Source organism: Petromyzon marinus, chromosome 6 (assembly GCF_048934315.1).
Source record: "Petromyzon marinus isolate PM22_M1 ecotype Great Lakes invasive population chromosome 6, UKy_Petmar_22M1.pri1.0, whole genome shotgun sequence".
In the NCBI taxonomy this organism is placed as follows: domain Eukaryota; kingdom Metazoa; phylum Chordata; class Hyperoartia; order Petromyzontiformes; family Petromyzontidae; genus Petromyzon; species Petromyzon marinus.
The window spans coordinates 18,160,500-18,188,404 of NC_133672.1; the positions used below are offsets into that span (position 1 = coordinate 18,160,500).

Consider the following 27,905-nt stretch of genomic DNA (forward strand, 5'->3'; position numbering starts at 1 on the left):
TACTTCATGATTATTATTTGGTTTATGTTTAACCAAGATTCGTGATCTACCATAGTTGTTACCACAGGTATTCCAAGGGTTGTATTAACCTTTGCTCCATGTCTGTATCCAGGGATCCGTGCTTTTTATTTTTGATATCCTGAGGTTGGAGATATAACTAAGTTTTCACTTATGCTTTCTTGACTGCCGGAATTCATATTCCTTGGTTATTTTGGTAAAGTCACGTATATAGAAAGATACAATATGAAACAATATATATTGGTGAATAAGGGTGAAATAAAATAAGTAATAATAAAAGCCACTAATGTAGACTGCAGTCTATAATGTCGATTTATTCTTTTTGCCAAGTTTGTAACTTTTCCCGTTAAATAATACGCGTTGTAATGTCCGTTTGCCCTGTGCTCTGCGTCCGTACCAGCGAGTCTGGAGATTTGTTTGTGAACTGTCCAAAACGTCCGTGGAGGTCGTGTCATATGGTCCTTTGACAATCTGGAGATTTCCCAGATCGTCATTAACCTCCCTTTGCCCCGGAGTTTATTATTTAATGGCTCTTTATGACCTCCTCCCTCCAGTTGCTTTAATGTGGCAAGGCAGCTGGGTTTGAGGGGTGGGATGTGCCTCACCCTTTCATGCCCAATGCTCACCCAGATCGATTATTATAAAAAAAGAAATTGTCAGAATTATTCATATGCATTTTTGGAAAAAGGCCTATATATATACAACAGTACCACACCGTAAGCCCCTCCGTGAGCAAGCGCTATTCCTTTTTCACATCCGTCAACTTTTAATAAGTTTAATTAGCGATTTAGTGCGATTTTTTTGGCGCTATCTCTTTATTTATGACACGTGCACGACCATACCAACTCACGCGCCTTTGGTGGGGGGGCGGCCCATGCCAAGTCGCACGCCTTCGGTGGGAGTGAGGGGGACATTTTCTTGTGTTAAAAATACACTAAACGCGGAGCTTAAATCTTCAGTCTGATGTCCCCACCCCGATGTGTGCAGTTACTAATATATACTGTCGCTAGATGCTACCACTATAGGCCGTAGATATTACTGCAGAGCAGCCGGGAAGATCGTGGCTGGGGGTGGGTAGCAGACCAGCCCCAACCTGTCATGGTGCCACCTCGGCCGGCTGGACAATCTAAGCGAGGCCGGAGGCTCTGCACGGGACTAGGCCTCACCACGCCACTGTCAGTTGAGTACTTTGTGCTATAGAGTCGATTAAGACTGCTATAGAGTCAGCATGTTCTACTATAGTGATAGCAGGTACCACCACAGTCGGTACGCACTGCTGTTACATTTTTAAGAGTAGTTTTGAGATTTTTTTTTTTGGCCCGGGCAACGCCGGGTATATAAGCTAGTTGTCAAATAAATCCGAACAGTTTTTCCTGGATCATCAAAAATGTGGTATCCGGGATTTTTCGAGTTTTTGAATGAATCTTAAATTTAGAAAAAACATCTCAAGTACGGACTTGTGTTAGCAACATCACATGCTGCTTGCAGTTTCATCGGTGTGCAGTATATTTCTAAACATATCACTGCTGTAAGTTGTATGCCTCTTAACGAGTGTATAAGAGTTCAAATAACCTGCAATGTTCCATACTCTACAGTAAATCTAAAACTAAAAAAGTGAAATACCAATTTATTTGTAAAATTGTGGAGAAAAAAACATTGATGAACAAAACAGTTTGATAATTTTTTTGTAAAAAATAGAAGCTCAAAACACATGCTAATAGTTAGTACGCACTGCTGTTAGATTTTTAACAGTAGTTTTGAAAAAAAAATTTGGCCCGGGCAACGCCGGGTATATAAGCTAGTTGTCAAATAAATCCGAACAGTTTTTTCCTGGATCATCAAAAATGTAGTATCCGGGATTTTTCGAGTTTTTAAATGAACCTTAAATTGAGAAAAACATCTCAAGTACAGACTTGTGTTAGCAACATCACATGCTGCTTGTAGTTTCAGCGGTATGCAGTATATTTCTAAACATATCACTGCTGTAAGTTGTATGCTTCTTAACGAGTGTATAAGAGTTCAAATAATCTGCAATGTTCCATACTCTACAGTAAATCTAAAACTGAAAAAGTGAAATACCAATTTATTTGTAAAATTGTGGAGAAAAAAACATTGATGAACAAAATAGTTTGATAATTTTTGTAAAAAATAGAAGCTCAAAACACATGCTAATATTGCACACATTTCATTTTCAACCGAGGAACACATGCCCACAATGCGGTTTAAAATTACAAGTTTAAATTATAAAACAGCCATTAGTTTATTAACATCTCTCCTCTTATTACAAATCTCGAATTCTTTGACTTTTAACATGTAAACTTTACAATTACAACCACAAGACCTTGTTACTTTCACGAATGGGAGTCGAGTCTGTTCATGTGCGGTGTTGGATGCTCTCCTGAAGCCACAGGCTGTCCAACACAGCAGGGTTCCTGAGATTCCAACACTGACCGCTGTACATCCAAATACCTATATTCCACAGGCAAGCGTCATTAAAACAGTTCAAGTTATATAAACAATCAACATGGACAAGATGAAAAATCTACTCGCTAATTTATGTTAATTGCACATGAGGTAAACACGAAGGAAAACCTAGGCACGAATAAAGAGACCAGTCTGCTCATAGTCCTAACGGGCTCGCAAGTGCTAATGTGTTCATGGCCACATGCGCAATTATGTACTCGATGGATGGACATCAGCAAGGAGGATCTGGGCCGAGCTGGGGGTGAAAGATCTATCGTACTCGACGTGAGATCTCAACACCATTTTTGTTACACAAACAATACGTAACTTACTTCTGCGTTTGCCCAAGTGACCCAGACCTTGTTAAGTGTGAACACGTTTCACCAATTTATACTTAAAAAGTGCCCCTCTTCAGAGTATCAGAGCCTTTGGAAAGGTGCTCAAACTATTCGGTTGGATAATGTTAATTTACATCCTGCTTTGGTTTACATTTTAAATTATTTACCAGCTCACGTAATAATCTCATGACCTTTCTAAAACAAGTTCCATCTTTTGAAATTCCAGTACATATGATTTGTGGAGTGGTGTTGCCACTGTGTTTGGTGTTAAGTGATGCTTCAGATGCTGTTAAGATATGAAACTGGCTGCGAAGTTAAACTAAATTGTGTGCATTGACTTGAGTTGTAAGTTTATTTGAGCTCTTAAAGTACACCTACATCAGTTCCAACTAACTTCACTGTGCCATTCAGGCCAGCCCAAAAGGTGGCACTACCAAGAGATGCAACTTCTGCAACGGTATAAAAACAAATGGCGCAACTGCAATCTGCTTAAAACGACTACTCTAAGCGCTGCAACACCAACCTCAACAAGATGTAATGACATCTACTTAAACGGCCACATAACAGTATAAGCCTAGAGAGAGCTTATTTCACCTGTAAGACACTGTAAAAATTGAGGAAAGTGCTTGGATGCACATGCAGTTATACATCGCTTCACAACTTAGGCAAACAACCTTTAAAGAAAGGTGACATGCTGGTTGGGCCCACCAATGTTAGTTTTCATTTTGATTAACTTTGTGAATAACTTACATTGGAAGTGTTGCATTCCCTAGGGAGTAAATTTAAGTGCAAGATGTGATAACTTTTTTTTAATTTCCCAAAACATAGGGAACGATGGGTACAAGTGTTTAAATGCAGTGTTCTGAGCATTTCCTTTAACATTGCTATGCATGCAATGCAAATGACTAAAACAGTCATGGTACCAAAGCACAAAAGCTACCTTGAATTCAATTGTAGTTTTGGCAAAAGGTATTTACTTTCAGCAAATCTAAACAAGTTAACATAACACTGATGAAACAAGTTATGAAATCAACATTTCCATTTAACAAATGTTTTAAATAAGCCCGTAACTACAATGTAAATTATTATTCCCCAATAGGAGGAAGATACCATTACGCTTAAGACATTTGTGCATAAAGTCCAGCACAACTGCCAAAATCTGTTCCACGCTGCTGAGAGCTGAAGCATCACAACAGCCAAAGTGCAAGGGCTGTGAAGAACAGCAACTCACCGGCCTTCATTCTTCATCTAGAGTCATGAGCACTGCTCAGACAAAATATAAAGTCTTGGCCCAGAGACGAGCACACACCATAGTCGCTTCAAGAGTGTGGTTCGCAAAAGCGTGCATCATTATGCGCCCACCAGCACTGGTTATAGCCAAACACACACACGGTGGACACTGATGAAATAAAATGCACACAATTGCAAACTGGTTTCACGTTGAGTAGAGGGTACACACTAGGAAAAGCCACACAGGACAAGGTCTTTGCGATGCCGAGCCGCATCAGTGCGTGCCAGTGTACGCCCTCCAGATAGAGGCCATGGAGGCGACTGCCGAGGACACGAGACCGCCCGCGTTGCTCGCAGAGATTGGCCCCGAGTCCTGCAGGCTGGTGCCACCGGTGTTTGTGAGCGCAGTGCTCTGACTGGGGCTGCCTTCCAGTGCCCGTGACGGGATGTCCATGAAGCGTGGGTTGGGGACAGTTTCCCAGTCGAGCCCCAGGTCCGTCTCCTCGTCGGTCGTGTCCTCCCCATCGCTGCCCTCAGACTGACTGGCTGTGCTGGCGTCCACCAGCTCCATCGAGTCCTCCATGTCGGCCGTCACCTCAAATGGCCCGCTCCTGAAGGCAAGTGTGCGAAGCCAGTGAATTCAGAGATGATACACACACACTGCACTTTCGGCCCATGATAATACAGCCGTGTGTTGTTTTTTTTTCGTACTACATGAAGCAGTGTAGCATGTGAAAGGTTGCCAAGAAAATGTTACTTCCAAATTTTAGACAAAAACACGACGCTACATTGGAAAAATATATTTGTTTTTATCCTTACTAGGTAATAATAAAAATGATCACACTGTCATTGTATTCCAAGTACTCATCTGACAATTGAGTCATTGCACGAAGAGTACAATGACCACATTCACTGAAGGGAAAAAACAATTGAAGGCAAAGGTGCTAATACCATGCACAGAAAATCTCACCTTCCTAGGCTGCTGTTGTCTGGCCTCACCATGTACATCAGGTTCTTGAGCGGACGTAATGGATGCAAAAGCTCAGGGTCCACATGCTGCAAGAATCAGTGTGGAGTGTGTCAGCAACTCATTGGAAACAGCAAGTAAGTGAAACAGGTGGCTGCTAATCCAAGACACCTGGATGTGAGCAATGCAGGTGTAAAGGTGGCTAAGAATGTACTGAGCAATTTGCAGCATGTTCAGAATGTGGTTTCTAGGGTGTTAACCAGAACACCTTCTTCACATCATATTACACCCGTGTTGGCCTCCCTGCACTGGGCTTCCAGTTTCACATAGAATACCGTTTAAAATCCTATTATTACCTTAGAAATCAGTGAACCATCTTGCCCCATTCTACATCATTGATATGCTGCACCCATGTCCCCTCAAGTTCCCTAAGATATGTGGATATAGATCTTCTCTTCATTCTCAGGTCAAGGCTTCGCTCTATGGGTGACCGAACTTTTTGTCCGTGTAGCCCCCAGGCTATGGAATGCTCATCCACGAGATATCAGGGATCTCCGAGTCTGTAGACATAAATTGCATCTTAAAACCTATGTATACGCTTTCACTTATGAAACTTTAGAATGAATTTAGTAAGTGGATTTTTTAAATGTATTTATAATATAATAATTTTCATGCCGAGTGTCTGCTGCTGCTGCTGTGTCCTGTACAGCGCTTTGAGATCCTTGATGAAAAGCGTGACATTCATGGAATTATTATTATTAAATTCAACAGGGTGTGCCTGGCACTGGAATGGAAAATAAATTGCAATTAAACAAAAAACTAAATTACACATAAAGGGGGACATATAATTAATTGTAAAGTCACGTAGAATGAGAATAAAATTATAAATTGATAAAATAAAATAACACAATAATATTTATTATTTTATTCTCATTCTACGTGACTTTACCGAAAGAACCAAAGAAGATTAATCATTGCAGTCACGAAAGCTTTAAATTGATAATTGTAGTGTCCCATGAATGTATTTTGGCCAACAATAGTGTGTGCAGTTCTCTATCCTCAACAGTAAGGTCTGGCAAGAGGTGGCCGGGTGTCTCAAGAGGTCAGAGCGTTGAGTCCATGAAGCTGAGATACTGGATTCAAATACGGGTTTCGGCCACCCACGATTAAACTGGATAGCTGAAGTCGAAATTAGTGTTTCATCTTAGCCCAGTCACTGCAGGAAAAAAATCACGTTAAATTTGTTATTGAACATGAATTGGCTAAATTCAATCTGAGGAGTAAAATATCATTTTGACTGTGATGCTTACAACTGTACATTAATGAAGCGTGCACCCCTACTGCCTGAAAGCTAAAAAGGTCACTTTAATGATTATTCAAAAGTCCTGTGAAAAATCTCTTCCACAGCCATTATCTCATGCATGGAGCACACTGTCCAGTGTAACTTGTTTCATGCCATGATGCAGAGTATAATAGAATAAGTTGAGAAAAGAAAACCCAGAAACCTCTGGCATATGACACCTTAAAATTTCAAACCAATAATTTTTTTATAGCCTTTAAATTCCTATACTTGTTATTTCAGTTCTAGATTTGAAGTTTTTGTGACTGCAATGATCCACACTCTTTGGTTCTTTCGGTAAAGTCACGTAGGTAAAAATAAAAAATAAAGTTAATCAAATCACGACGTTTCGGAAGCAACACAAGCCTCCGTCATCATTGTTATTTCAGCTTTCTGATACCAATTTGGCACCAACAATATTGGTGCTAAGTAAACATTAAACTCTGGAAATGTAAGTGCATCATCTGATAAACCTGGTAAACATGTGTGGTTACAACAATGCAATAACAGAGAATGTCCTGTCGGTTTCATGTTTAAAGGACGGCGCACTCCAATTGTTGTCCAACGAGTGTGGATATGAGCGTGATTGTGTTTGGCAATGTCTTCTGTGTCATAATGAGTGCAAGGATGAAGTGGGGCAGTTTACATCGACAATCTTGACCAGGCACCCTGTGAGAGTGGAGTGAAATGTGCAGGCCTCTTACGGCTGCTGTGGCGGTGGTTTACCTGGGAGCAGCAGAGGTGCAGAACATTGGTGTTGAGCTTCTGCACAGCCCGAATGAAGCGGTGACGGCTTATGTCCTCCCGGCAGAACTCACTGTGCACCAACAGACAAATCAGCATTACTGAAAGGCGCACATGCTTTCAAGTAAATATTTCAGTTTTGTTAAAGATCCATTTTATGCAATCATGAAATAGTGTTCAATATTCATACAAAGTAGATTAGTAAATAATTTAATTTAAAACGTGAAACAGGCTAAGAAGATTAAATTCCTTGCGGATTTTGGAAAACAACCTTGATATATAATTATACATTTTCAACCTTGTATCACTGATAAATGACATTCAAATTGATAAAACAATGATACAATTGAGCAATTTTGGAATTGGCACAAGTTGTGCCTTAAATAAAGATCAAATTCAGATAGTTATCATATCAGGATAGTTAAAATATCACATTCAAAGACATTAGGAAAAGCTACATTTTGATTGTCTGTTGTTTTTAAGAAACCAGTGTTAAATCCTGAGTGAGTGGGTGAAGGCTGGCCAGCCTTGGGACCTCACCTGTAGCAGAGCCTCTGGGGCAGGTTGATGCCCAGGATGTGAGACAGCACGGACACCAGCTGAGCCGTGTGGCAGAGAGCGGCTGTGATGGGGTACGCCGGGCTGCCCTGCTCCAGCACTGAGACAGACACCCAGTCTCGTTATACAGGGGCATCTATCTATGAAGACTGTTTTTTTGCAGGATGGGGTGGTATGACCAGCAGCAACTACCTCAATTAACTCAGTGCTGATATAATGCACCAGGTACTCAATTTAGGCTAAGTCAACTTCCAAAAACGGCTGAGGTTATGTTTAGATCCCAATTGCTGGTCATCTTGACCACAGCAGGGAGGTGAACCTCCATCGCTATGCAAACATGTATCCTACAGAAGTATTTGCTGCATAGGCAGCACCATCATCACCATGAAATGCAAGCACCCGCCAAACTCACCGGGTTCCTGCGTGGAATTCCTGCGTGCCTCCACCCAGCTGTAGTAAGGTGAGAAGTCTCCGTTGTGCGGCAGGCAGATGTGCGGCTGCACCACGGCCACACGCACCTCCCCATTGCCCTCTGTGTAGACCCAGCGGCCAGACTGGTAATTGGTGCGCCGAGCCTCCGCCAGTTTGTCCACCGTGCTGCTCTGCATGGCCGCCTCTGTGCTCGTTCCCGCGTGAGGCCTGCTGCACCGCCAGACAAGCGCGCACACGCACGACCATGCAAGCCATCACACACCCAGCACACGCAAGCATGAATGTTCGTGCACAAAAAACAGAAAATAATTTTTCCGATAAATTCATGCATATATATTTTCGTACATAATGAACAAGTGTACACATCTTATATTCTTTGTTCTTTCGGTAAAGTCACGTTGAAGGGAAACAATAAAATATATATTGTTTTATATAGATTGTATTATTTTATTGTTTCCCTTCAACGTGACTTTACCGAAAGAACCAAGAATATGAATCACTGCAGTCACGAAAGCTTTAAATCAAAATTTGTACAAATCTTATTATGTGGCGAATAAAAGCCCAGATATGCAAATTGATGGATAAAAAAGAGCGACTCAAAAAAAACCTCACAAACTCGTAGGTATGCACTTAGGCTGCGTGCCCTCGGCTGTCCAACACGATTTAGAAGTCTCATGAATGAGAATTACACCAAATTAGTATGGCCTCCATTACAGTGTCCTAGTTGCCTAACAAATATTTCCTATAGTGCCACTACAGCGGTTGTAATGGGGTATCAGAATGATTTTAAAGCATGTTGTTCTCAACGATGTTTTCATGAAATTCTTGTTGTACAGCCCTAGAGACATGGCATCGTTACCTATCTACAAGAACTATTTGATTTTATGGTTGCATCGTCACAGACACAACTGCTTAGCGTTTTCATACTTAATTGCAATTCATTCAATGGCTAGAAAGCAGGAGTTAATTGGGATTCACTTAACATACATTAAGCTTAGGTGACTAAATCGGATCATACATTTTTGAATGAAATAATGCAAATGGTATTAAATTTCTCTCACTTAATTTAACTTTATTATATGGAATGGATCATGGGCCTTTTACCGTAAACAATTCGCTCACTTCAGCAGCGGTAGGTTATGGATAACACAATTAACTTACCGTATCAGTGGGCCTCAGTTTTTATTTAAAGTAAAAACATTGTATTTCAGATTAATGATATCACCTACGTTACAGGATAATACTTATCGATGATTAATGTTGGCCGAAAGGGTTTGGCATTAGACTATTAAATTATTTAAAATGTCTTCTACCCGGAGATATTTCCCCTACTAGTAGAATTTATTTACAGGCTGCGTGTATTTAAACATAAAAATAGATACGATCCATAACTACAAGTCCAACTGCAATACATTTGGCAGGTAATCAGATCGAGTACTTGGCAAACCACAAATTTCAGCTCCTGAGATGGGCAAAATAAGGAAATTGTGTCACCGCTTTACATAATGCGAGAATCCGAGAATGGACAGTGCACTGAAAGGAGGGGACAAAGTAAAAATGGCAGACAATTCGCAATTAGAATCCACAAAATAAAGACTAAGAAAAAGAGGGTTATGGAAATAGGGGAAAATACAAAATGGTAGAACACATAGAACTCTGCACAACCATTCGGAAATGATACACACACACATTAAGAAGCCATCCTAAGCAATGAGCATAAACGGTTGATGGTAGCCTTCGACAGCCAGATGAACCATCATGCACGACAGATAATTATAAAACTAGTGGAGGAATTGTAAACAGATATCTATAAAAACTCGCCATTGCATATCTGCTTTTATCAATATAGATGGTAATTAAACTCCTGCACGACTTAAATAACTGTTAATGGCAATGTGAAACAATGTGATCGTATTAAATACAAGGGCACTCCTCAACATGACCCTGTTACCTGCATTTCCTATGATTAGCTGATGAAATTAACACTGTATAAAGAGGTTTACTGCAACCACTACATAGTGAATGTGCAAGTGATGTTTTAACGCATGACAATTGAGCCCTCAGTTGTATCCAACACCTTTCTTGGGATTTTAAATTTGCGAAATTATAGGTGGAAGCATGAAATTGAAAAAAAAGGTTCAGGTTTCTCTTTGTTAAAACAGATTGATTATACCTTGGAAGAGCATTTCAATCTGGTGTTCCCTCTTAATAAAAATGCATTTGCACTACTTCACCATCACACAACATGGAGTAAAAGTCCATGTTTTTTACAGATACAACTAATCGATGAATAAAATACAATGTGCTGCTTCCAAGAATTGTAACCACAAAACAAACAAATGGTTTTAACGACAGGCAAAAGGAACTAACACTATCCACTGAAAATGGTCCTTCAAAATTAATGTAGCCCAGTGGCATTAGTTTTACGAAGGAAAACTTTAGACTGGTTTTGACTGTACTGGGTATTATTAACAGTGTGTGTTATTTTCAAAACTAATGGATGATGGGTAATCACTTGTGCAAGAACGGCAGAACTTCCCCTCGTATAAAGATGAGCACTATTCAGAATGAAATGTGCGCGAGACAAATCCTACACTCCACATCCACAGCGACTGGCAACTATACAGATCTTCACACCTACAAGGACAAATCTTGGTCTATTGACAGTGATGGAGACTAGTGGCCACCTTTCTGATGCCAGATCAATGAGTCCTTCCGAGCACACCTTTCCATTTGTAACTCTGAAGAGCCAGCGGGCTCGCAACCATCTTCCCAACCTCCTCCACCCACTGAATACCCCAACAGAATATCACGGTGAGTAGGGTCAAGATGTGAAAGAACGAAAATTTAAATGTTGCAGTTAGTGCACCAGTGTCACGCACGTACCAAATCTCATGTTTCTCAATCAGCTTTCACTAATTACTGCCCCAGCATACTCAGAATATTCCAACTCTCAGGTCTCCATATCAGAATATTTATTTATACTGGAGGAAACCGATGAGCTATAATCCTCTTTCTCACAGATGTCCAGTAGGGGTGGGTAAGAACGTTACAACAACAAACATTACAAAAACACAATAGAAGTGCAAAGTATAGGAAAGGTAAGCAAATCACTAAAAGTATAACAAATAAAATCCTGATTGGAAGCTTTCGTGACTGCAGGAATCCATACTCTTTGGTTCTTTCGGTAAAGCCACGTAGGTAGAAAAATAATAGATCACGACGTTTCGATCACAACACAAGCAATCATCATCAGGTGGGACAACCACAGCAAGAAACACCTGCTGAAGTAGGCGAGAGATCTGCCGTAGCAAGAGGTTATATAGTAGGCCTCGGCAGTAGGGGGGGAGAGAGAAGGGGGGGGGGACAGAAAGTGGACCCAGCAGCAGCACCCGTGTCACTGGAGTGAAGTCCACTTTCTGCCCCGCCTCCTTCCCCCCCCTCACTTCTCTCTCCCCCCCTACTGCCGAGTCCTATATACAGTGAGGGAAAAAAGTATTTGATCCCCTGCTGATTTTGTACGTTGGCTCACTGACAAAGAAATTATCAGTCTATAATTTTAATGGTAGGTTTATTTGAACAGTGAGAGACAGAATAACAACAAAAATCCAGAAAAACGCATGTCAAAAATGTTATTAATTGATTTGCATTTTAATGAGGGAAATAAGTATTTGACCCCTCTGCAAAACATGACTTAGTACTTGGTGGCAATACCCTTGTTGGCAATCACAGATGTCAGACGTTTCTTGTAGTTGGCCACCAGGTTTGCACACATCTCAGGAGGGATTTTGTCCCACTCCTCTTTGCAGATCTTCTCCAAGTCATTAAGGTTTCGAGGCTGACGTTTGGCAACTCAAACCTTCAGCTCCCTCCACAGATTTTCTATGGGATTAAGGTCTGGAGACTGGCTAGGCCACTCCAGGACCTTAATGTGCTTCTTCTTGAGCCACTCCTTTGTTGCCTTGGCCGTGTGTTTTGGGTCATTGTCATACTGGAATACCCATACACGACCCATTTTCAATGACCTGGCTGAGGGAAGGAGGTTCTCACCCAATATTTGACGGTACATGGCCCCGTCCATCGTCCCTTTGATGCGGTGAAGTTGTCCTGTCCCCTTAGCAGAAAAACACCCCCAAAGCATAATGTTTCCACCTCCATGTTTGACGGTGGGGATGGTGTTCTTGGGGTCATAGGCAACATTCCTACTCCTCCAAACACGGCGAGTTGAGTTGATGCCAAAGAGCTCCAATTTGGTCTCATCTGACCACAACACTTTCACCCACTTGTCCTCTGAATCATTCAGATGTTCATTGGCAAACTTCAGACAGGCATGTATATGTGCTTTCTTGAGCAGGGGGACCTTGCGGGCGCTGCAGGATTTCAGTCCTTCACGGCGTAGTGTGTTACCAATTGTTTTCTTGGTGACTATGGTCCCAGCTGCCTTGAGATCATTGACAAGATCCTCCCGTGTAGTTCTGGGCTGATTCCTCACGAGGTGAGATCTTGCATGGAGCCCCAGGCCAAGGGAGATTGACAGTTCTTTTGTGTTTCTTCCATTTGCGAATAATCGCACCAACTGTTGTCACCTTCTCACCAAGCTGCTTGGCAATGTGTCTTGTAGCCCATTCCAGCCTTGTGTAGGTCTACAATCTTGTCCCTGACATCCTTGGAGAGCTCTTTGGTCTTGGACATGGTGGAGAGTTTGGAATCTGATTGATTCATTGCTTCTGTGGACAGGTGTCTTTTATACAGGTAACAAGCTGAGATTAGGAGCAATCCCTTTAAGAGTGTGCTCCTAATCTCAGCCCGTTACCTGTACAAAAGACACCTGGGAGCCAGACATCTTTCTGATTGAGAGGGAGTCAAATACTTATTTCCCTCATTAAAATGCAAATCAATAACATTTTTGACATGCGTTTTTCTGGATTTTTTTGTTGTTATTCTGTCTCTCACTTCAAATAAACCTACCATTAAAATTATAGACTGATCATTTCTTTGTCAGTGGGCAAACGTACAAAATCAGCAGGGGATCAAATAATTTTTCCCTCACTGTAACCTCATGCCACGGCAGATCTCTCGCCGACTTCAGCAGTTTTTTCTTGCTGTGGTTGTCCCACCTGATGACGATTGCTTGTGTTGCGATCGACACGTCGTGATCTATTATTTTTCCACTTACGTGACTTTACCGAAAGAACCAAAGAGTATAAAATCTTGACTTAAAGCTTTCGTATCTGCAGGAATCTGTTCTACCATTTTCTATTCTTATATTCTTTGGGTATTTCGGTAAAGGCACGTAGATAGGTTAAAATTAATAAAAATAAAATAAACAAAAAACTACGACGTTTTGATCACAACAGAAGCGATCGTCATCAGGAGGAAAAAAGAGGGGGAAAGCTGCTGGGGCAGACTGTTTTTAAAGGTTTAAAATGGGTGTAGCCCAAGGGTCATTAACGAAGTGGGCGGGGCTAGTGATGTTAATGTGAGAAATTATAAAGTTAATATAAGACCGGAGAGCGGCCTCCACGGCGAGTGCGTGGAGGTGGCTATGTTAATGTGAGATATTAGCATGTTAATGGAAGATCGTAGAGCCTCCGCAACATCGAGATCGGCGCGCGGAGGTGGCTATGTTGGTGTGAGAAATTTAACCTGTTAATGTAAAATCGGAGAGCCGAAGCCAGGCAGAAAATAAAAAAAATTTAAACTAACATCGGAAGGTGGCAGGATGGGAACATCACAGCCACCTTCCGATGTTAGTTTTTTTTTCCCCCCATGGACCAATCAGTTTCAAAGACAATGCATATATTATCAGAGTATGTTTTTTGTTTGCATTCTGACCACAAGTATTGTGGTTAATGCAGACATGATTCCTTGTAAAAGGTTGCAGTTTGGTGTTTTAACATCTTAACACCTGTTTTATTGCCAGAAATGTAAAAACTTATTCTTATTTTTTCAAACCGACAATTTTTTTATCCATAATACAAGTTTTTTGGGTTAGATCGAATAAATAAATGTGTCATTAAACTCGCCACCGCCCGACACAACCATTTAGTAAGGTTTGTCACGTAAACACAACATGCCAATTCGTTACGAGTACAGCACACCGGTGTATTGGAGAGCATGCCAACGAATTGGCATGTTCTGTTTACGTGACAAAACTTACTAATTGGCTGCGTCGGGTGGTGGCGGGTTTAACGACACATTTATATATTTACGCGATCTCACCCAAAAAACCTGTATTATGGATGATATTGGTCGTGAAAGCGTACGTGTTAAACTATTTTTATTTAACCAGGTAAAGCCCAGAGCTATTTGCTTCTTTTTCAGACATATGTCCAAGCCCAGATTGATCAAAGTCTTGCAAGTTAGATAAGCCAAGGATATTTTTGTTACAACGACATTTATTATTCTCAGCCATGACAAATCTTGCAGGTTTTACACAGTATACACTAGAATAAGTTGGCCTCTGTACCTCCTTCAGCCATGGTCACATGCACAGAAGCTTGGGAGCACATGTTCTCAAACAATGATGCCTCCTCCTTTGTAAGCATTTACACCAATGCTTGCAACTTTAACACTTTTCCATTTCGATGAGGCACGTACGTGTACGTCATTGGAATGGAATGGGAAGAAAACTCAAATAAAATATCTGTATCTGTACGTGGTCGAAAGACGTACCAAGGCTCCCACATGGCCTTGCAGGAGGGCATGTGGCACAGTTTGGCGCCAGCTATCGTCGTGTGATCGTGTCGCTAGTTCTCTATTAATAAAATTTACACTAACCGCTTGCGCATTCCGAGATTCAGCAGTAATTGAGAAAACCACCCTGCAAATTGCAGATGTCTCGGAATGTGGAAAAGGTTAAAAACAGACAATAAACTTTACATACATGAGGCTGTTCACATAACCCGTATGTGTATGACAAATAACAAGTGCACAACACAGACACAACGCACGAACGTCACACTCACATGTAAGTAGCCGTGCACAGAATGGGACAGCAGGCCAGCTCATTCACGGTGCACTTGTGAACAATATGGAAGGCAGTCTCAATTCTGAAACATCACACGCACACAAATACACGTGCAGATGAAAACTCAAGTCATTGTATTAGTGATCCCTATGGTCAGCCATGCACAGTGCAACAAACCGTTTAAATATTTAAGCGTGCAGGACAACGGTCTCTGCACCATGGAGCCACCGCTCTTTTTATCAACATGAGTAGGTATGTGAGCAGCTTTCACCCATAATATGAAAACAAACCATCTCCAGTCTACCCAGTGCTTCCTGAACAGGGAATTTCTTGGGAGGGGGTCCTCGGATTAAAATTGACAAAATTCAAACCAAAGTGAATCGTTGTTCAAGTAAGCCTCGCGGATATCATCTGCTGTGTGCAGCACTTAACCATTTGGTGTAAATCCCACATTCCTTAGCAGGGATGAGTCTAATCAGAGAAAAACTAATGGTAACTCTCCACAAAGTGCTACTCATCTTTCATTAACCGCGGAGAGATGAAGGGCTCGTTCGACCCGTTTCTACCTCGAACTACGATGGGTTCTCCAACGTCGCTGCATGAGCTCTCCGCGAGTTACGCGCCATGGTGGTGTGCAGAAATGCTCTACTTCTCTCACTCCGTACATCTCCATGCCATGTCTAGGCTTCTCTCACTCCATTCATCTCCATGCCATATCTAAGCTTCTCTCACTCTGTACATCTCCATGCCATATCTAGGCTTCTCTCACTCCATTCATCTCCATGCCATATCTAGGCTTCTCTCACTCCGTACATCTCCATGCCATATCTAGGCTTCTCTCACTCCGTACATCTCCATGCCATATCTAGGCTTCTCTCACTCCGTACATCTCCATGCCATGTCTAGGCTTCTCTCACTCCGAACATCTCCATGCCATATCTAGGCTTCTCTCACTCCATTCATCTCCATGCCATATCTAGGCTTCTCTCACTCCATTCATCTCCATGCCATATCTAGGCTTCTCTCACTCCGTACATCTCCATGCCATATCTAGGCTTCTCTCACTCCGTACATCTCCATGCCATATCTAGGCTTCTCTCACTCCATTCATCTCCATGCCATATCTAGGCTTCTCTCACTCCATTCATCTCCATGCCATATCTAGGCTTCTCTCACTCCATACATCTCCATGCCATATCTAGGCTTCTCTCACTCCGTACATCTCCATGCCATATCTAGGCTTCTCTCACTCCATTCATCTCCATGCCATGTCTAGGCTTCTCTCACTCCATTCATCTCCATGCCATATCTAGGCTTCTCTCACTCCGTACATCTCCATGCCATATCTAGGCTTCTCTCACTCTGTACATCTCCATGCCATATCTAGGCTTCTCACTCCATTCATCTCCATGCCATGTCTAGGCTTCTCTCACTCCATTCATCTCCATGCCATATCTAGGATTCTCTCACTCCATTCATCTCCATGCCATGTCTAGGCTTCTCTCACTCCATTCATCTCCATGCCATATCTAGGCTTCTCTCACTCCGTACATCTCCATGCCATATCTAGGCTTCTCTCACTCCGTACATCTCCAAAATCTTACATTCCACATCTCCATACTGCATCCGTCTCCGCCGCTCTATGCATGGCCTGGAACTCACTTATGAAGCACCTTTATAAAGCTTCATGTCACACTGCGTTGTGACAACTCCAACTGTGATGCGCTGTGTTGAGATCACCCTATGTCCTGCTATGTTGGGATGGCACTACTGTGTCTTTGTCAAGAGGACACCTGCTGTTTTGGGATGGCCCTGCTATGTGGGATCGACTCCTACTCGCAATATAAAACCAACTCCCGTTGTGTTGGAATAGCTCCTGCTTTGTCAGAACTCCTCCTGCTGTATTGAGCATCAAGCTGCATGTAGAAAATGGGAAGAGCGTGGCGAAATGTATTAATAAAAATAGGTATACGTATTCAGAAGAGCTAGAAGGCAGATGTATTCAATCGAGAGAAAATATTACAAATAGAGATATTAGAGAGGAAAATGGAGATGTAATCATAATTGAGTTCGTAGTGAGAATTAATGTATGATTGTAATAGCGTGTATATGCCGATCTCACAAATTCCATGTTGTGTGCATTTAATATTTCACCCGCTCGGCCCCTATCTCCACTGACCTCCACCCCAAATCTCCATGTGTTATGAGTACAGACTACATGCTGGATAAGATGGTTATTAAATGAGTTTGCATATTGGTCGCAAAAGCATGCGTGTTAAATTGACCTCACGGTTTAACACAGAGGCTTTCGCGACCAATATCATCCATAAGACATTTTTTTGGGTTAGATTGCGTAAATATATAAATGTGTCATTAAACCCGCCACCACCCGACACAGCCAATTATTAAGGTGTCTAATGTAAACAAAACATGTCAATTCGTTACCAGTACAGCACACCGGTGTGTTGGAGAGCCAAGCCACAACATTTACAATCTGAGTACGACGTTTCGCCAGTAATTACAACTAGCTTCATCAGGCGACAGCCAGATTTGTGGAGAAGTCCACCTGATTCGTTCCTTAAATAGAGGCGTAGATGTGATGACAACACTTGTGCGCTCTTCTTTCGCGAAGTGGGGGGGGGGATTAATGAATATGGTATTCAACGTATATTATACACGTGCATTATGGGAGCTCATTGTTCTTGTACTTCCTGTCGATTGTGTGTACGATAATAGCCGTATGGTGACCTGTTTAGGCATGCATTTAAACAATGTATTATTTGATGATTCACTTCCAAGCAGCACTAAATCTATAGCTATCCGAACGGTTAATATTTGTATTTCTCTCAATTTCGATAGATTATCTATGTCTTGGCCAGTAGTAACTAGTTTTGCACAGAACTTCAACATCAAAATCAATTGAGTGTCCTTGTTGGCACGCATGTTCTGCTACTGCTGAAAGTTGTATTTGGGAGTATTTAATATTTCTGTTGTGTTCTTTTTGTCTCGTGCTAATCATTCGTCCTGTTTGCTCAACATAGCATTTGCCACAAGTGCAATTAATCCGGTACACACCCTTTGTTGATAGCTTCAGTAATACATCTTTTGTACCAGATGTTAATTTCTGTATTTTATGTGCCGTGCCAAATCTGACTCGGATGTTTTGTTTTTCCAAACATCTGACTAGTTTATCAGTTACTCCCGCAATGTATGGTATTTTAATAGTTTTAATTACTTAGGCAGTTTCAATTTGGTTTTGGCATTCAATGCCCTGTTTATTTGTGCATCATTGTAACCATTCAATTGCAGCACTTCTTTAACATGTTTAATTTCACTTCTCAGACTATCACCATCTGACACTTTTTTAGCCCGATGATGGAGCGTCTTGATGAGAGTGGATTTATGTGCGGGGTGATGGTGTGACTGCATTCAGATAGGTGTCAGTGTGCGTTTTCTTGTGTTAAACAGTACTTACTCATCATTTCGAAACCAGTCCTGCCAGAATGAAAGGATTGCCAGATTCCTACTAGATCCAAATTTAAACTGGATATTCAGTGTACCCCTAATATACCACGGAATAACTAACATGTCTCGACATAATTAATATCATTGGCAAAGGGCCTCTCCAAATCTGGCAGCTCTTTGTGGTGTCGTTGAGGCACAAGTAGCCTAATAAATGTGGGGGTTTCCCATCCCAAAAAATGTTCAAAGCCACATTGGCAACTGAAGTTCTGATTACAATATTACATGGGTCTGAGAACCTGAGCAAAGTTCTTAACATTTCCATGGAGTGTTGTTTACACCTCCAAATGCTGTAAAAATGTAGATGCACAGCTTGTAAAACTCTCATGTGCCAGAACCTCCCCAACTGTGTGTTGATAAAAATAAACTCTGTCGTTTGGGATACTCTTCATATCTTTGACACTCTAATTGAGAGGAATGTTAGAACTCTTATCCACCATAACATGCTGTTTTTGGGGAAGAATGTAATCCTAAATTGCTCAGTTCCAACAAAAAATGATGAAATAAAGTTGAATATTTTTTTTTACACAATATAATTTACAAAGTCAACCACAAATTATTCGTCATTAATCAAATTTCCACGGCTGTAAATACACATAGCATAAGAGCTGGACATGTTAAAATAACACTGAAGTTAATGATAATTTGTTATTCTTTTCTGATTTTATTACAATTTGGATTATAAGTGAGCCATTAATTTGCCATCTACATATTTATGGCAAACAAGGCATGTTGCCTGTTTCCAAAAGTTGCCAAATGCACGAGCACTTGGCCTCAGGATATTCTGCACAAACATGTCCAAACTCTCTGATACTGTGTTCAATAACAACACCACAAGTAAAAACACTGCTCTTTGCGATTTTTCCCTCACACTGCCCAACATGGGAATTCCCACTCATTGTCCTTTTCCGCGGGAATTCATAACCTTGCTCAATTCAAGAAACGTTTCAACTTTGATCCATTAAAATGTTTACAGGATCGCTTGTGTTTGGCCCTTTGGCATTTTTGGCCTCAGGGCCTGTGCTCAGTAAGGGAGGGTAGTAATAAACCCCCCCCCCTCCATCATGTGCACGCACGTACACATATCCACGCACGTCTGCACAAACATCCTATCCCGCTCACACGTGCACGTACACTTTCTGCTCACACACAAACAGCTCCGCAATGTACACGTCCGTGTGCACACACACATAAGACAGCTGGCCCTGTTCCGCTTACATCCCCCCCCCCCCCCCGCAGCGAGTGAGCGTACATACCCTTGGGGTGGCAGGGCCTCGGTGAGTGGGAAGATGGAGGAGGTGAGCTCACGGACGTGCATGCGCCGCGCCGTGCCCAGCGCCTTGAGGCGCTCAATCAGCTCGCGAAGCCGTGGCTCGAGCCAGTCCCGGCGGCGGCCTAACCGGCGCCGCATCGTCTCCTCTTTCTCGGCGTGCTTGCGCGCACGCAGGGCATTCCGCACATTTTCATCCCGTTGGCGCTGCACGTGAGCGTTGTCTGGTGAACGCATGCACACACACGCAGGCAACAGAGATGGAGGCCACACGAGCAGAAGGGTGTCCCAAACAAGGGACTGCATGCGGGTAGAAAAATATGCGTCCACAGAATGGTATGCGCAGCTCTTTATCGCCCAATTTTAATGGTAAACATCGCAATACATTCAATCGATTCTAATACTATTTGTAAACGATTAAAACCTCAATAGATAGAAAAGTAAGTGCAGGTCAAAGTCCCCAGAGTGATCATGAAGAGCTTGTCCATATAAAGTCCCTGAGGCATAAGACAACATAGGGGAATGACAGCTATACCCCATACTGATGTCACCAACAATGATATACAGTTTATGCATTTTTTATTCATTTTCTTTCTACTGTCAAAAAATATAGCCACTATTTTGAGTTGTTGGTCTAAAAAAAGGCTGCGTGGATTGCACATGCATAATGGCGATGTCACGTGACATGCAAGACATGGGAGGTGATCCCGTGTTCAAAATTGTGCATTTTCCGGCCTCAAAATCATGTTTATTGCCTTATTATTACTATTAGAACATATTGGTTTGTTTTCTGTGTCATAAATGGCATAGATAGAGGCATTTCACAAGAGTCAAGACAAACGTGCATGAGGTAGCTTATTCTTCTTGATAAAGGTAAACTTTTGATTTAAAGCTTTTGTGACTGCAGTAATTCATATTCTTAGTTTTTTCGGTAAAGTCACGTTGAAGAGAAACAACAAAAGAACAAAATATATATAAAACAATAAAAAATTCTCACGACGTTTCGACCATAACTCAAACGGTCATCATCAGGTGTGTCGGTTTGCATAAATTTATTTTGAAAACGGCATATTTATTTGTTTATATAAAAATAACGTTTGCGTCACGCGCAACGATTGGCTGTTTGCCAGGACTAGTCCATCTATTTTTTGAAAAGAGGAGGGGGGAGACGAAATTTGTTTTTATGTATGCTGTCTGAAAGCCACTGTAAGCGTGAACAATCAATCAAGAACTGAAATGATTTATCAAATCTTTCCAATGATTGCTAAGATAGAATCCATCTTCTCGGTTGAAATTGTCTCTGTGTTTGTATATGTGGATAGCCTCATGAACGAATCTCTCATGGAAGCCAGATGGCTTACAAAGAACCTCCGTCTTGGAAAAGTCAATGGCATGTGAGCCTACTGAATTAGAACAATGATCTGCTACGGCCGAGGTGTTGGTCCTACCGTGTTTAAGGTCTGCTTTATGTTCACGAATGCGGTCCGAGATATGGCGTTTGGTTTCTCCAATGTAACTACTACCACAGAGGCAACTTAGTTTGTAGACACCAGGGTATTGTATGTCCGGAATCACATCTTTTACAGACGGAACCAGATCACGGATTTTATGTAATGTGTTGAAACGGACCTGGATCTTGTGTTTATTCAAGATTTTGGAGATCTTTTTTGTGATCCCAGCAATGTAGGGTAAAGTGATGGTTTTGAAAGGCTCCTAAAGAGGGTTCTTCTTCATGGTTTGAGTGATAGCTTTGCGGATTGTATAGTCGGAGTAACCATTAGCCCTAAGAGCTTGGTGTACGTGCTTGAGTTCACTGCTTATGTGTTCCTGGTCGGATATGCATTGGGCTCTATGATACAGAGTCTTGATGAGAGAATTCTTCTGTGATGGATGGTGGTGGGAATCCGGTTTCAGATAAGCATCCGTATGGGTAGCTTTCCTGTAGACAGAGTGGCTCATTGAACCATCAGGTCTCTTTTTAATTAGGACATCCAAAAAAGGTATCTTGCCATCTATTTCGACTTCCATGGTAAATCTGATGGCTGGGTGTATGGAATTGATGTGGTCGAAGAATTGGTCTAGAGCAGGCCGGCCATGTGGCCAGATGACAAAAGTGTCATCCACGTACCTCTTCCATAAGGTTGGGCGCAGAGTGGCAGTCTGGATGGCGTCAGTCTCAAATTTCTCCATGAAAATGTTAGCTATAACTGGAGAAAGGGGGGAGCCCATTGGGGTGCCCTCAGTTTGTTTGTAGAAAGTTCCATTCCAAGTGAAGTATGTATTGGTTAAACAGTGTCTCACCAGGGGGGGTACCTCAGTGTTTAGTCCTTGATGAACCAAGTCTTCAATGATTGCAATGGTGTCAGGTACAGGAACCTTGGTGAATAAGGAAACTACATCAAAACTGACAAGCAGGTCGTCTGGGGACAGGGAAATACCCTTGATTGTTGATACCAGGTGAGTAGAATTTTGTACCGCAGAGGTGGTCTTTCCAGTGAAAGGACGCAGGATTTCAGACAAAAAACGAACTAGTTTGTAGGTGGGGGAGCTGATAGTAGAGACTATGGGACGAAGAGGTGTATCAACTTTATGTATTTTTGGTAAGCCGTATAATCTTGGTGGCCTGGCAGCAGAAGGTTTCAACGAAAACTGTTTAGATTGATCAATTAATGCGGTTGAATCAGAAATTATTTTGTTGGTTTGTGTGACGAGGCTGTTGGTGGGATCTCTTTTTATTTTTGTATAACTACCATCGTCGAGTAATTCTTTAATTTTGTTGTTGTATTCTATTTTATCCATGATAACAGTAGCATTGCCTTTGTCAGCTGAGAGAACTACAATATCATTCCTCTTTTTTAATTTATATAATTCAAAACGCTCATCTTTGCTGAGGTTGCTAGCTGGCATCTTAGCGTTTTTGAGGGTTGCAGCGATTTCAGATCTTGCTACGTCTGCAGCGATGTGACCCAGGCCCCTGAAAGCAACGTCTACTTGGGCAATTATATCATTAACTGGTATGTGTTTAGGTGTGACTGCAAAGTTTAGACCTTTAGCTAAAACGGATTTCAGACCATCGGAAATAGAACTGTTACTGCGATTAATTACGACTTTATTAACGTCTAACTTTTTGGTGTGTGGGTCCGGTCTTTTGTTGAATAGGAGGTTAAATTTGGAAATCAGGTTTTCCTTACATTTGGTCGACATAGTAGCAGCTGAAGAGGCAGTCATATTGTCTACATGTTCCCAATCCGATGTGGACATTATTGATGTGATTCCGGACATACAATACCCTGGTGTCTACAAACTAAGTTGCCTCTGTGGTAGTAGTTACATTGGAGAAACCAAACGCCATATCTCGGACCGCATTCGTGAACATAAAGCAGACCTTAAACACGGTAGGACCAACACCTCGGCCGTAGCAGATCATTGTTCTAATTCAGTAGGCTCACATGCCATTGACTTTTCCAAGACGGAGGTTCTTTGTAAGCCATCTGGCTTCCATGAGAGATTCGTTCATGAGGCTATCCACATATACAAACACAGAGACAATTTCAACCGAGAAGATGGATTCTATCTTAGCAATCATTGGAAAGATTTGATAAATCATTTCAGTTCTTGATTGATTGTTCACGCTTACAGTGGCTTTCAGACAGCATACATAAAAACAAATTTCGTCTCCCCCCTCCTCTTTTCAAAAAATAGATGGACTAGTCCTGGCAAACAGCCAATCGTTGCGCGTGACGCAAACGTTATTTTTATATAAACAAATAAATATGCCGTTTTCAAAATAAATTTATGCAAACCGACACACCTGATGATGACCGTTTGAGTTATGGTCGAAACGTCGTGAGAATTTTTTATTGTTTTATATATATTTTGTTCTTTTGTTGTTTCTCTTCAACGTGACTTTACCGAAAAAACTAAGAATAAAGGTAAACTTGATCGGTTTGCAATTGTGTGCTCAAGGGCATGAGAGTACCTACAGTTAAAACGCCATCCTTAACGCTATGAGGTCAAAGCAATGTCTCCCATGTGTTTCTGCAGCAGCCAAATCCCAGTGGTAATGACTGAAGTCACGTGGGGTTCAAACAACTGCACCTTGCTGTTGCATGGTACATTTAAATACTGGTGTGGCCCTTTTGACAGCATGGGCAGAGTTTAAAAAAAGACTTAGCAATACAGAATTGCGCCTTAGTATAGCTGAGCACATGCTTCATAGGCATTAATGTCATGCTGGAGACTAATGTTGCACCAGCTCATGTTCAGATAGCCAATCCAAACAGAGTAAAAACAGAATAAACTTAAGTTATCTGGCATTGCCACATGGTTTTTGCCAGGCTAGGATTGATCTCAGGCAGTTCCACACTTTATCAACTCACTGTGCTTTAGCCACCTGATGTCCTGATATTTTGAGTAGTCCTTCTCTTCCTCCCCCCAACCATCTGTGCTACCAACGCCCTGCCTCTACTACAGTCAAGGCTCAAGACCTTCCTCTTCTCCTCTGCCTGTGACTGTCACCAATCTTAAGTGTTTTCACTTGCACCTCACTTTATATACCTCCCTTTAAACATTGCAATGCATGTTTTGAAACGCAGTTGAATTTGTATGAAATATAAATTAAAATGTATGTTATGTGTACCAAACCGCCAGGTCCCAAATCACATCAGATCGTGACTCACCAATCAAGGTGTCTTTCTTCACTTGATCGATTGCCCTCTTGAGCAGATCAATCCGGCTCTTACAGCAAAGGATCTCCCACTTCTATGAAGACCACACGGGGACACATGTGGTCATTGGCATAAACATAGATCCACATTCGTTTTTTGTACCTAAGCATCGAGTCAAATTATAATAAATTATTTCACTCATGATACACGTTTAAAATTTTGCATATAGAGTATTTTAGTGGATTGAATAGATAATCTTTTTTTCCCAAGCAAAACCACCAGCAAGTGGCCCCGATAAGACACCGGGCCCTGGTGTTGTAGGGGGTTTACCCGGTGCCAAGAGAATATGCTCAAAGTAAAAGAGCAGGTGTCAACAAGATAGGTTGGGAAAAAATATCGATCATCAATTTATTCCAATTATATGTCGTGTACATCTATGGTAATGGAAAAAACAAGACATATAATACAATTGAGACAGGCAATACAAAGGAAACATACCATGAGACTATTTGTTTCATCTACGTGGCTTTCCCGAAAGACCCAAAGAATATGAGACAACAGATTCCAACAATTCAAACGTGACAGAACATATGAGCGAGTAAAGGAGACAATAAAGATAGACCAATTCCAGGTACAGATTGGCCCTCCAAACCAGTGGATCTCAACCAGGGGTACGCGAACCACTAGCCGTACGTGGCAATGTCCCAGGGGGTACGTGAGGTGATTTACAAATGTGCGAAATTATATAATACATGAGTCATTGGTGAATAATCATGTATGAAACTGCCAAAATTAAATAACTGCAGTAACATTAAAATCCATACGGTAACCTAGAAATATATAAAATACATTTAAAAACTCATTGATCGTATACAATGCGGTTTCCAAGAGTAACCAGCGAGTGTGAACAAATTATGCCATGCATGCAGAGCGTCCATTGCATTTATTTTTATTCGCTTGCAGTAACTAACTAGTTAGGAAACCTCACAAAATGGACAATTGGTTAAAATATTGATGTTCATTATTCATAAATGTATTTCTCAGAACCATGTTGAGTCAGGCACTGGGTTGAAACCAAAATCAACAAGGGGGTACAATCCAGATTTGAGTAGCCATAAAAGGTTGAGAACCACTCCTCCAGGCGATAGGAATACATTATGCAGCATAGAAATAAAACACATTTGGAAGGTGTTTTGGATGGATTTGTACAGCTTCATTACGCACCAACTTTTCCTTTTGTCTCTGAGCCTCAGCCACCTCACGAACCCTGCCAATGCCAAACACAAAGACAGCATGTAACCAAGCAGCTACTCAGTCATGCTGCAACTCATACACATTGGCATTATTACCACAGCACTCTGATTTATGCAAAATATATCACACTAAGTCAGCTGTGATAGGTTAACAATGCTCCTGCCATCGGCATAACATCACAGCCATACACAGCTGGAGGACAGAGGCTGGTGGATACCAGTGAAACGCACACTATGCAGGATGAGTTAAAATGAGTCCTGTTGCTTGACATGCACCTAGCTCTTTGTCCACATTTGGATAAAGGCCTCCCCACACCACGACAGACATGGCAGTTGTATGATCCACTTCACCATGCTGGACATCTGTGAATACTGGACATCTGTCAAAAAGACCTTTATAGCTCCTCAGATTCCTCCAGTATGAATACATATACGGATTCCTAGTTAAAGGAAGGTCTAGGAATGGTGCAGGTATCACTCATCACTTATGTTTGCCGTGGCCGAGAATTGAATTCATAGCAGATTGTGCTCGCACTGCATCCCCGTGACACCCCTAGGCATTCATAGCTTTATTTTAAACCGACTTCACAATCTTCGAGCATTGTTATAACAGGTCCCTGCAGGGTGGGCTGGTAGGACAAGTCTCTGCGCTGTCTATTGCTGATTTTACACCCAACAGCACGAGATTTCACTTCGTTAAAGTATTGAAAGGGGACGGACGGACACATTAATCTATTGCAGGCTGGTACACTCAGTTTACAACTTCGTTCCTACCAGTATAATGGGTTGCTGTCTTCATATAGGGCACACTTATTTAAGAAAATCCACAGATAACAAATGTACTGGTAATTGCTCTTAAGAGAATGTTAAAGAAAAATAAAATTACTACCCCTATGACAAGGTTGAGTCAACACTGGACAGCAGCTATGGGATAGCAGCTATGGGACTGGAGCTATGGGATAGCAGCTATGGGACTGCAGTTATGGGACTGCAGCTATGGGATAGCAGCTATGGGACTGCAGTTATGGGACTGCAGCTATGGGATATCAGCTATGGGATAGCAGCTATGGGACTGCAGTTATGGGACTGCAGCTATGGGATAGCAGCTACGGGATAGCAGCTATGGGACTGCAGCTATGGGATAGCAGCTATGGGATAGGAGCTATGGGACTGCAGCTATGGGATAGCAGCTACGGGATAGCAGCTATGGGACTGCAGCTATGGGATAGGAGCTATGGGACAGCAGCAATAGGATAGCAGCTATGGGACAGCAGCAATAGGATAGCAGCTATGGGATAGCAGCTATGGGATAGCAGTTATGGGACAGCAGCTATGGGACTGCAGCTATGGGACAGCAGCTATGGGACAGCAGCTATGGGATAGCAGCTATGGGACTGCAGCTATGGGATAGCAGCTATGGGATAGCAGCTATGGGACTGCAGCTATGGGATAGCAGCTATGGGATAGCAGCTATGGGATAGCAGCTATGGGACAGCAGCTATGGGACTGCAGCTATGGGACTGCCCTATGTTGGTTGGTAAGTCACCACGGTTGATCGGGGGTTTACTTTCAAATAATGTTGCGGAGGAATTATCATGTCAATCAATTTTCTTAATGCATTTATAGGATCGTTCAGCCCATGTGCTTTGAATGTGCAGCTGTATAAATAGTAAAACGTATAACTAAGTCACTTGTGCCCCTTACTTTTCCTGATATTGTTGCTTCTCTTTTTTTGCGATGTTCAGTTTCCCTTGCTTCTTGAAATAGCTGTAAAGATACAGGCACAAAACACATTTTACAATATAAATTCAATCCGCTAAAACAATAAAATGGTTTTACATATGTATTAATCATATTTACTATATGTAGGAATCTAATTATTCGGCACTCTCCTTATTGCTCATGTAAACCCCCATGCAAATAATGTGATTATCAACTTCGAGCTTTAAATTGAATGAGGTCGCAGCGCTGAACCAGCGCTGCTAAAATCCTGGGTTTGAATCTGGGTTTCAGGAAACCGTAATGAAACCAGGTTTCTTACGTCTGGAGTTGGTTATTTCATAAATGAATGACTACACAAAGAATTACATGAAATGTATTTGTTAATTCCCAGTTTGTTACTGAATTTTGGTTG

At 41.7% G+C, this 27,905-nt stretch overlaps 1 protein-coding gene across 4 annotated transcripts in view; it reads right to left on the bottom strand.

The window, feature by feature from the left end:
- Nucleotides 1–1,629: 1,629 nt before the first annotated feature.
- The window catches only part of ATG14 (autophagy related 14), a 29,497-nt gene continuing 3,221 nt past the window's right edge, over nucleotides 1,630–27,905 (bottom strand). Inside the window, exons 2-11 of one of the 4 annotated variants that reach the window (XM_032947581.2) lie at nucleotides 27,476–27,538; nucleotides 25,743–25,785; nucleotides 24,531–24,612; nucleotides 19,838–20,075; nucleotides 15,058–15,141; nucleotides 8,070–8,296; nucleotides 7,640–7,757; nucleotides 7,082–7,172; nucleotides 5,020–5,105; nucleotides 1,630–4,660 (exon numbers count right to left, since the gene is read on the bottom strand). In XM_032947581.2, coding sequence (XP_032803472.1) covers nucleotides 4,324–4,660; nucleotides 5,020–5,105; nucleotides 7,082–7,172; nucleotides 7,640–7,757; nucleotides 8,070–8,296; nucleotides 15,058–15,141; nucleotides 19,838–20,075; nucleotides 24,531–24,612; nucleotides 25,743–25,785; nucleotides 27,476–27,538 — 1,369 coding nt within the window. In that variant the 3' untranslated portion in view covers nucleotides 1,630–4,323. Of the gene's footprint in view, nucleotides 4,661–5,019; nucleotides 5,106–7,081; nucleotides 7,173–7,639; nucleotides 7,758–8,069; nucleotides 8,300–15,057; nucleotides 15,142–19,837; nucleotides 20,076–24,530; nucleotides 24,613–25,742; nucleotides 25,786–27,475; nucleotides 27,539–27,905 lie in introns of all 4 variants that reach the window. The other 3 variants (XM_032947580.2, XM_032947583.2, XM_032947582.2) reach the window with 3 other exon arrangements.